Source organism: Phyllostomus discolor, chromosome X, assembly GCF_004126475.2.
Source record: "Phyllostomus discolor isolate MPI-MPIP mPhyDis1 chromosome X, mPhyDis1.pri.v3, whole genome shotgun sequence".
Taxonomy (NCBI): Eukaryota; Metazoa; Chordata; class Mammalia; order Chiroptera; family Phyllostomidae; genus Phyllostomus; species Phyllostomus discolor.
In genome coordinates, this window is record NC_050198.1 from 35,924,868 (window position 1) to 35,934,022 (window position 9,155).

At 49.3% G+C, this 9,155-nt stretch overlaps 1 protein-coding gene and 1 non-coding gene across 6 annotated transcripts; both read left to right on the forward strand.

The window, feature by feature from the left end:
* The first annotated feature begins 848 nt into the window (after positions 1-848).
* LOC114504609 (melanoma-associated antigen D2) lies at positions 849-8,949 on the forward strand. Of its 5 annotated transcripts, none has more exons than XM_028522332.2 (13): positions 849-977; positions 2,469-2,542; positions 2,886-3,377; positions 3,992-4,300; positions 4,421-4,484; positions 4,741-4,820; positions 5,336-5,430; positions 6,129-6,208; positions 6,299-6,341; positions 6,674-6,736; positions 7,734-7,848; positions 8,234-8,640; positions 8,852-8,949. In XM_028522332.2, the coding sequence occupies exons 2-12, from the start codon at positions 2,498-2,500 to the stop codon at positions 8,630-8,632; spliced, it is 1,785 nt and encodes a 594-aa protein (XP_028378133.1). In that variant the 5' UTR covers positions 849-977; positions 2,469-2,497; the 3' UTR covers positions 8,633-8,640; positions 8,852-8,949. The 5 variants fall into 5 exon arrangements, with proteins under 5 accessions (XP_028378133.1, XP_028378131.1, XP_028378132.1 ...); XM_028522330.2 differs by having other exon boundaries at positions 850-977; positions 8,815-8,949; XM_028522331.2 differs by lacking the exon at positions 849-977 and adding an exon at positions 1,462-1,598 and having other exon boundaries at positions 8,815-8,949.
* LOC114505892 lies at positions 7,426-7,557 on the forward strand. Its single transcript, XR_003685343.1, has one exon. It is a non-coding gene; the product is annotated as a small nucleolar RNA SNORA11 (small nucleolar RNA).
* Positions 8,950-9,155: the final 206 nt, after the last annotated feature.

A 9,155-nucleotide genomic window follows, 5' to 3' on the forward strand; every position in this document is an offset into this window, starting at 1 on the left:
CTAAGCATGAAGGAGAATCCAGTTGTAATAAAGGTAAAGCTGATACATTCTCTATATAATAATTAAACCCTTTTGTATAGCAAAGATTATAATAAATAACGTGACAAGTATTTGTTATATATGTGACACATAAACATATGTGATATGTTAATTGGTGGGAATGTTATTCCATGTATCTTTTCCAGGGTAAGTTGACAAATTTTGTATCAAAATGGAAGACTTTTTTGTGGCATTTGAGTCAGCAAAAACCCGCATAAATAACAACAAGAACAACAACGAAAGCCCAATACAAGGGTGTCCCTTGTAGCATTGTTTGTAATAGTAAAAAACAAATGAGAACAATCTGAATGTCCATGTATCCTGGATTGGTTAAATAAATTGTGAAACATCTGTACAAGAAAAGATTATGCAACTGTCAAGAAAAATGTGCAGTAATGAAAACCGATTAGAATATATAAGTGAAATAAAACCAGGTCACAGGGCAGTAGGTACAGTGTACGGTTTGTGGGCAAAAAATGCAAATTAGTATATGAATAGAAAAAATCTGGAAGAACGTATATCAAAATGTTAGTAGTGGTTATTTCTAGGGGATGAGATAAGGGTGGCCTTTCATTGGCATGTTACATATTTCTGCAGTATTTGAATTTTCACAACAACAACACATTACCTTTGTAATAAGAAAGAATAAAGATAGAAAAATAAATAAATTAAATGAATGAATCGTTTTTGAGGAGGTGGTTTTGTTTGGAAATGCTTCAGACTGAGCCTGGTACAGTGGCATAAACACGAGCTTTGGCGTCAGACAGCCCTGAGCGGGGCCTCATTGCCCCACCCCCGAGGAAGGAGAAGGGGGGTGGCAGGGGGCTGCGGAAAGGGGCTGGGCTGGGCTGGGCTGGCTGCTGCTCTAGTCTAGGAGGCTGAGACTTCGAGAGGGACTGAGAGAGGGCAGTCGAATCCAGGACTCGCTCGAGGACAAGGTGAGGGAAGCTGAGATTGGGGTTTCCTGGCAGCCAGACAGTGGTTCCAGACCCCTCCAACCTGTAGCCAGGCAGGTGGGCAATTATGACTGCACCGCTGCAGCAGGGGAAGAGGTGACCTGGAGTGGGATGTAGGCAACCAGGAGGTCTTAGAGAATAGTAGGCTGTACAGACTAGGGAGCAGAGACTAGCGGAGAAGGGGGAGAAAAACGGGGAAACAGGCATGTTGGATGGCGGACAGGGAATATGAAGGGGAATACTGAGGGGAAGTGGAGATCCAGAAAAGAAAATATGAGATGCAGAGAAGGGTTAAGGAATACTGGGGAAGGGGGTGCATAGGTAACATGGAGGAGGATGTAAGAAGGGGAATAGGAAATTCTGTGGGGTAAATAGGAAATGTGTTGGGGGAATAGGGAGCAGGAAGCAACGCAGAGGGAATACGGAGGGGGTATAAGGAACGAAGAGCAGGGAGCGGGGGAAGGGCAGACTAGCAGAGACCGAGGCCCCCTAGGGAGGCGGAAAGGGGCGGGACCACTTCCGGCCTGGAGGGGGGAGGGCAGTCTCCGAGTTTCGGAGGGGCTTGGAGGGATTGGACGCACCCCGTTATAGTAGGAGGACGAGGTGAGCAGCAACGGGGTTCAGCTGTGTATCAGAGCCTGGTAGGGGTCGGCCCCACCCTCTGGGATCTAAAGGAAACCTGTCCAAAGGGCCGGATCATACTGGATCTATCCGGCTGGGAAGGGAGGGGATTGGACCCAGTTTGGCTGGGCCCAAGATGGAATCATTAACTCAATACTGATTTGAGGAGGGGGTGTATTAGGGAAGGGGCAGAACCAAGATTTGCTTTGCCCTTGTTTGGAGGGGGGCGTGTTACGAAAAAGGGCGGCCCCTGGCGGTACTGTAGACTTGGGTGGGTGTGAGTAGGGGAGGGGCCAAGACCACCGGACGCCTAGAAAATTTGAAAAGGAGGCTTGATGGGGAGGGGGCGGGACCTAACGCTCTTGCGGACCTGGACAGAGGCGTGTATTGGAAAAGAGTGCAGGACTGAGCTCGCGACTATTGAGCATGCGTACTATGGATTGCTTGAAAGGCGTGCAGAGGGGCTCGCACTGAGACAGACCAGTTGCTGAATGCGCATGTGCACGGTGGACTTCAAAGAAAGGGCTTGTGCTGGGAAAGCGGGCGGGGCTGAGATGGGCCTTGAGCGGACGCGCGTGCGCACTGTCGACCTGCGGCTTTGGGGGGTGGGTGCACTGGGAAAAGGGGCGGGGTCCTCAGAGCTGCCGCGCTGGCACATCTTCCTGGAGAAGAGGAGGGTGCGGCTGCAGAGAATTGAGACCTGGACGCTGTGGGTTACTGAATCTGAAAACATAATCGTTGGGGGTGGGGGAGGGGTTTGGGATTGGGACCCAAGTGAAGGTAAGGATCAGACTCAAGGCAGAATAGGAGAGAGGACGTGCTGTGGATTGACCCAGGCCTTCTCTCCTTCAGGCTCAGCTCTTGCCAGGCCAACTTGAGACATGTCTGACACAAGCGAGATTGGTACGGGTCCAACCCGTCTCCAGGTAAAGCCTCCTTTTGTCCTCTCCCTAGCTGCTTTTCCTCTCCAGCCCCAGTTGCTGCCCCACTTCCCGTCCCATCCTTGTCGTTATCCATCGACTTCCCTGCCTGGGTGTGCCCCACCCCGGCAGAGGGAGGAAGGAAGGAAGGAGAGAGGGCAAGTTCATCCCTCTTTTGCCATCAGTTCCTACTCAGAGGAAGGGGAGGCCTTGTTGGGCTGAGGTGGTCAGAGCATGCTGAAAGGAGGAGTTCATATAGGTCAGAGAAATGAAAGCCTGGAATTTTGGAGCAATTTGCCCAGTTGTGGGTGAAGATAAGTTCTGTGAGCTTCCCTGCTTTCTCTTGCAGGCTGAAACTTCAGAAAAGGAAAGCGACTTGAAGGTGCAGACCATATTGACAGTGACGCAGAACTTGGAGGTCTCAGAGACACCAAAGGCTTCAAAGGCACCAGAGGTCTCAGAAGCTTTGAAGGTGTCAAACGCCTCAGGGGTCTCAAAGGCCACAGAGGTCTCAAAGACCCCAGAAGCTCAGGAGGCAGCTGCCACTAAGGGCTCACCTACCACTAAGCTGACTGATACCCAGATTTTGCCAGCTGAAAAGAAGAGTCCAGCAGCTGACACCAAGATACAGAATGCTGACCCTCAGGCTGTGACAGTACCTGCCACTGAGACCAAAAAGGTTAGCTGTGTGGCTGATACAAAAGTCAGTTCAAAGGCTGGGGAGACAGAAGCTGCTGCCTCTCAGGCTCCAGCAGATGAATCTGAGCCTGAGGGTACAGTTACCCAGACTCAGGAGAATCAGGATACTCGGCCCAAGGTCAAGGCCAAGAAAGCCCGAAAGGTAAGACTTCTGCAATAACCATCCTTGTCTTTCAGTTCCTCTTCTCTTAGTTGGTTCATCTGTTCTGCAAACATTTAGAAAGTTTCCTGTGCTCATCAAGGCTGTGGGGGAAACTAAGAGGAATGTGATGCAATTCTTGTCTTTAGAGAGCTCACAGATTTTTGGGGAGATGGGACAAGAATACACATAGTTGTAATCTGAATGTAATATGGTTTATGTTTACATAGTAACTACTGTGTGTTAAGTTTTGAGTTAGCACATTCATATAGGTTACCTTTTAAATCCTGAAAATAATCCAGTTTCATAGAGAAGGAAGCAGAGTCCCAGACAGGTGGAATGAGCTTGTCCAGGTTGGTACAAGCAGAGCCAGTGGTAGAAACAGGAAGAGGAGAAGCCTCACGCTACCCTTGGGTTGCTCCTGGTCTGGTTCTGTGATGAAACTCTTGCTTGAAAGCCAGTGAAAGACAAACCCAATATTCAACATGGCCAATACCTAGTGAATCAAGTTGTTACTACAGGAGTTGGATTAGAGGAGGTTTTTAGAAGACATAGAATGAGGAAAAAGGATAATCGGCTTCATCTGGTGCTGTTGTGCTTTCTCTCTGTTGATGCAGGTGAAGAATATGAATGGGGAAGAGGATGGCAGCAGTGATCAGAGTCAGGCTTCTGCAACCACAGGTGGTCGAAGGGTCTCAAAGGCCCTAATGGCCTCAATGGCCCGCAGGGCTTCAAGGGGTCCCATTGCATTTTGGGCCCGTAGGGCATCAAGGACTCGGTTGGCTGCCTGGGCCCGGAGAGCTTTGCTCTCCTTGAGGTCACCTAAGGCCCGTAGGGGCAAGGCTCGCCGCAGAGCTGCCAAGCTCCAGTCATCCCAAGAGCCTGAAGCACCACCATCTCGAGATGTGGCCCTTTTGCAAGGGAGGGTAAGAACCCAGTCCTTTCCACTCTACGCTATCCACTGCCTTGCCTGCCCTCTTCTCTGCTGTCTTTTCAAAGCTTCTGCAAACATATTTTGATCTTTATGACTTTTCTTTCTCTCTCAGGCAAATGAGTTGGTGAAGTACCTGTTGGTTAAAGACCAGACAAAAATTCCCATCAAGCGCTCAGGTAGAGTCCTACAAACTCTTCCCAACCCCAGTACTGCCCTCCATTGCCCTCTCCCCTATATGTTGGGGGCACTTGCTCTTATGCTCCTACCTCTGTCCTCCCAAAGTTCTAATTTGGCAGTGCTAGTGTTTCTGATCATTAGCTCAGAACCTGCTTATGTCACCCACAGCAGAGCTGGCAAAGGGTGTATAGTTTGGGTATGGGGACCACCTGGCTTCACTTCAGCTCAGGTGCTCGCAACACTCTCCCCTTGCAGACATGCTGAAGGACATCATCAAAGAATACACTGATGTGTACCCTGAAATCATTGAACGAGCAGGCTATTCCTTGGAGAAGGTGAAGGGGCAGCCCTGGGGGTGGACGTAATGGGGAAGTCTTGAGTTGAACAAAGGTGTACATGTCCCTTTGGGGAGGGACCACAGAGACTCACTGTGCTAGCTCCATCACTCTGAACATGGGAAGACAGTGGCCTAGGGAGGTGCGTAAACTTGCTAAGAGTCACAGAACAATTCAGTGGTAAGGACACAGCGAGGACCTAAGTCTCCCAACTTAGTCCTAACTCCTGTCCACTGCTGAATATGTCCTGGAAGGTATTTCAGATGTTTACCTCTCCCTTCCATTCATCATCCACAGCCTCCCTAGATTCCTACTAATCACAAGATGATGTTGATAACAATAGCACATTTGTTGCCTGTTTGCTGTGTGCTGGCCTCACAACTAAGTGCTTTACATGCTTTATCCTACTGATTTCACATACATTCAAACACACAGATCCCTAGGTACATGGGGAGCTGTGGGATGCCCAAGAAGCTGAATCCTATGATCTCACAAGCTTTCCTTTACATCCACAGGTGTTTGGGATCCAATTGAAGGAAATTGATAAGAATGACCACTTGTACATTCTTCTCAGCACCTTGGAGCCCACTGATGCAGGCATACTGGGAACGTAAGCTGGGGAAGGGCTGGGGTGGGAGGGAGGCTTCTGCTTTTGTCCCTGGTACTCCCCCATCCCTGTCTTCTCTCCCCACACCCTCTTGGAGAGTCAGGAAAGATGGGGCCTGAAAAGCCCCTGTTCTAGCTCCCGCATGTAGTTGGAACCCTGCACACAAACGTGGTGCCTGATTATGATTGACTGAAGGGTGTAGAAGCCTGGGATGGGGCATTCCTACTGTCAGGTTGTCTGTCTGGAAGCTTCCCAGGAAAGCAGACCTGTCCTTGCTTGTCTCTTCCTGCTAGCCTTGGGAGAGTGGTTCTCAAGGGAGGGCTTTGTGGTGTGGGTGGCTCATGATGCTCGAAGGGCAGGATCACCAATGGGCTGTGCCTGGAATTCGCTCATGGCTGAGGGTTCTGGGAGAGAAAGAAGGGACTCATACTGACTGAGTGCCTGGGTCATGCCAGGTTGCTAGGATTTCTTCCATCCTCTTTGGCAACCTGGGGAGGGGAGGATGTGATTTTTCCCATTTTGCTGAGGAGGAGACTGAGTCTAAGTGTCTTGCCCAGGTTCACATAGAGCTTGAAGCCTAGACTGGGCAGAACTCTTCTATACCTGAGGAACCTGGGAGAGGCTAGCCTAGTGGGCTGGCTGGTGTGTTTTTTTGCAGATGGCTGTGGGGCATAAACCTCTTTGTCCTATTGTTCCCCTAGAACCAAGGACTCCCCGAAGCTGGGTCTTCTCATGGTGCTTCTTAGCATCATCTTCATGAATGGAAATCGGTCCAGTGAGGGTGAGTGGCTGGGCATGCAGCTGAATGGGTGGCCACTGTTGGAACTCACGTGTTCACTTCCTGTCCCTGTCTCCTCTGCCCCCCTTGCAGCTGTCATCTGGGAGGTGCTGCGCAAGTTGGGGCTGCGCCCTGGGTATGATTGGGCTCTCTCAGCGCTTGCTGTCCATGTTGTCCTTTGGCAAGAGAGGATGGTCACAGGATTGCATCAGCCTGGTGGTCTGGTGGAGCGGGCTGGGGTGCTGGACTGGGTAGAGAGCCCATGGCTCTAAGCTGGGTGGATGGGGAAGTGGTCCTGACCTCTCTGCTCCCTTAAGCTTACTGTCTCTCTTCAGCTTCTATGGTGCTTCCCTCTTGTGTTGGAAACCCCTGTCTCTCCACGTCGGAAATGCCTCTGCACACATCTGGGAAGTGTCGTGACCCTGACTTTATTTATTTATTTATGTATTTATTTTTCTCTGCTGTCAGGATACATCACTCACTTTTTGGGGATGTGAAGAAGCTCATTACTGATGAGTTTGTGAAGCAGAAGTAAGTGTCTGTCTGGTGTTGGTATGTGCCATACATTTTGCCTGTGTTAGAACTGAGTGATGAAGCTATAATGGATGCATGTGTGCTTGTATGTGTGTATACAGGTGGTAGCTCATTTTTAAGGTGGTGATAGGAAACAACAGGTATTTCTTGATCTGTTACATGTGCTATAACATATGCCTTCAGAACCATTCTGCAGTGGGGAAGGGGTTGCATCACCAGCATTATATATGTGAGGAACCTGAGGCTCAGAGTGGTGGTCATTTGCTTGTGGTTACACGGTAGCAAATGAAAGATTCATTTTTAGATTCATGCCCTAATGCCTTGGTTCATAGCAATTAATTTCAATTTAAAAATGTCATAGAATAGTAGCTGTAGGCAGTCAGCTACTATGCTGGGGACCTGACATGTATATCTCATCTCATTTTCATAATGACCCTGAATAATAGGTGTTGTCACCCCATCTTCGTTTTCAGTTGCTAGACGTGTTGACTCAGAGAGTGGAAGTGTGAGCATGGCCCTTGCTGGTGAGGGGCCTACTCAGGCCTGGAGCCCGGCCCTCCTAACTCACAGGGTTGAGGGCGCACCTGGAGTACGCTGCTCTTGGTGGACTGTTTCTTCTCTTCACAGTCCCTTTCCATGGTGGGCTGTCCCAGGGCTCAGCCGGGCCACGGACAAGACGCTGTGGTGGGGTGTGCTCAGAGCAGGGGGCCTGAAGCAGTGGCCCCACTGTTTACAACACACCTGGCAGGAATCCAGGGGTCATTGTGACAAGGGGCACAAGCCTGTGGCCTTATGGTGGACAAACATACCCTACATGTATCCCCCCCTGTACCTTTACATGGCTGCTGGGCAGGACCAATGGGACAGGGCTCAATATTGGAAGAAAATCTGCAGTATTTAATGGGGTAGGTTGCTACCTGAGGCCTGTCTAGTCCATACATGGGTGGGCCATGGGTGGTCTGAGACATAAAGGCTTTGAACTTCTCTTTTCAAGGTACCTCGACTATGCCCGGGTCCCTAATAGCAATCCCCCTGAGTATGAGTTCTTCTGGGGCCTGCGCTCCTACTATGAGACCAGCAAGATGAAAGTCCTCAAGTTTGCTTGCAAGGTAATTGGAGAGCTGCCTAAGCTTGGCATATTAAGAGCATGGATTGGCCATTGCTGGCTGTGTGCAAAGCAGTTTACAGCTTGTATATGAACATTCTGAAGCCTCTGTTAATGTGCTGAACACTTTAGCAGATTCATTTAATCCTTACAACTAATGTGTTGGTGCCCTACTGCAGATGAGAAAACTCAGGCTCAGAGAAGTTGTTAAGTGATATATCTGAAGTCATATATCTAGTGTCAGGGTGTGGATGGAATATTAGGTGCATAATTACTACAAGTATTTATTGTATTACTATTGTATACAGCATGTAGCATATTACCTAGAATACAGTAGGTACTCAGTTCTCAGAGTCTCATCCTTCTGAGGGTCCTTATTTCTGTTTCAGGTACAAAAGAAGGATCCCAAGGAATGGGCAGCTCAGTACCGAGAGGCGATGGAAGCAGATATAAAGGCTGCAGCTGAGGCTGCAGCTGAAGCCAAGGCGAGAGCAGAGATCAGAGCTCGAATGGGCATTGGGCTTGGCTCTGAAAATGCTGCTGGGCCCTGCAACTGGGATGAAGCTGACATTGGACCCTGGGCCAAAGCCAGGATCCAGGCTGGAGCTGAAGCTAAAGCCAAAGCCCAAGAGAGTAGTGGTGCCAGCACTGGCGCCAGTGCCACTGGCAGTTTTGGTGGCAGTGGCAGCCTGACCACCACTCTCACATTTGGGCTCTTTGCTGGCCTCAGTGGAGCTGGTGCCAGTGGCAGTGGCAGCTCTGGTGCCTGTGGTTTTTCCTACAAGTGAGATTTCAGGTATCTACTTAGATTTGGTGAGGGCAGCCAGGGCTCTGAGCTGGGTGGTTATAGGAAGGCCAAGGTCAAAGGACCCAACGGAGAGTGTGGGAAAACACTACTTTTGACATTTTATTCCTTCCTGTTTGGTGGATATCAATTGACTTCCTAATTTTCTTTTACTTGTGTTTTCAGATATTGCTAATCCCAGCTGTCTTTCTCTTCATGCCAGGGTGCAGCCTCAGAAACGTACTCAACACAGCACTCTAGGCAGCCACTATCAATCAATTGAAGCTGACACTCTACATTAAATCTATTTGTCATTTCTGAGTTTATTGCTTTTTTTTTTTTTTTGGGTGGGCTGTCACATTTGAGTGATACATTTTTAAATAAAAGGGAAAAGTCTCCACCTCATGTATGCTTACTTTGAGGTGACATTGTTGGATTCAAGGAAGCAAGATTAGCATGCCTTTCTGGGATAGGTAGAGGCTCATTCTAGCCTACAGGGCAGGTAGGATTGTGGTGGGTTGGGGAGG

Coding starts and splice junctions, on each gene's coding strand:
- LOC114504609 (XM_028522332.2), top strand. CDS start 2,498: ATGTCTGACACAAGCGAGATTGGTACGGGTCCAACCCGTCTCCAG. Junction 6,209..6,298: donor TGGAAATCGGTCCAGTGAGG/GTGAGTGGCTGG, acceptor CCCCCCTTGCAG/CTGTCATCTGGGAGGTGCTG. Junction 7,849..8,233: donor TCCTCAAGTTTGCTTGCAAG/GTAATTGGAGAG, acceptor TTTCTGTTTCAG/GTACAAAAGAAGGATCCCAA.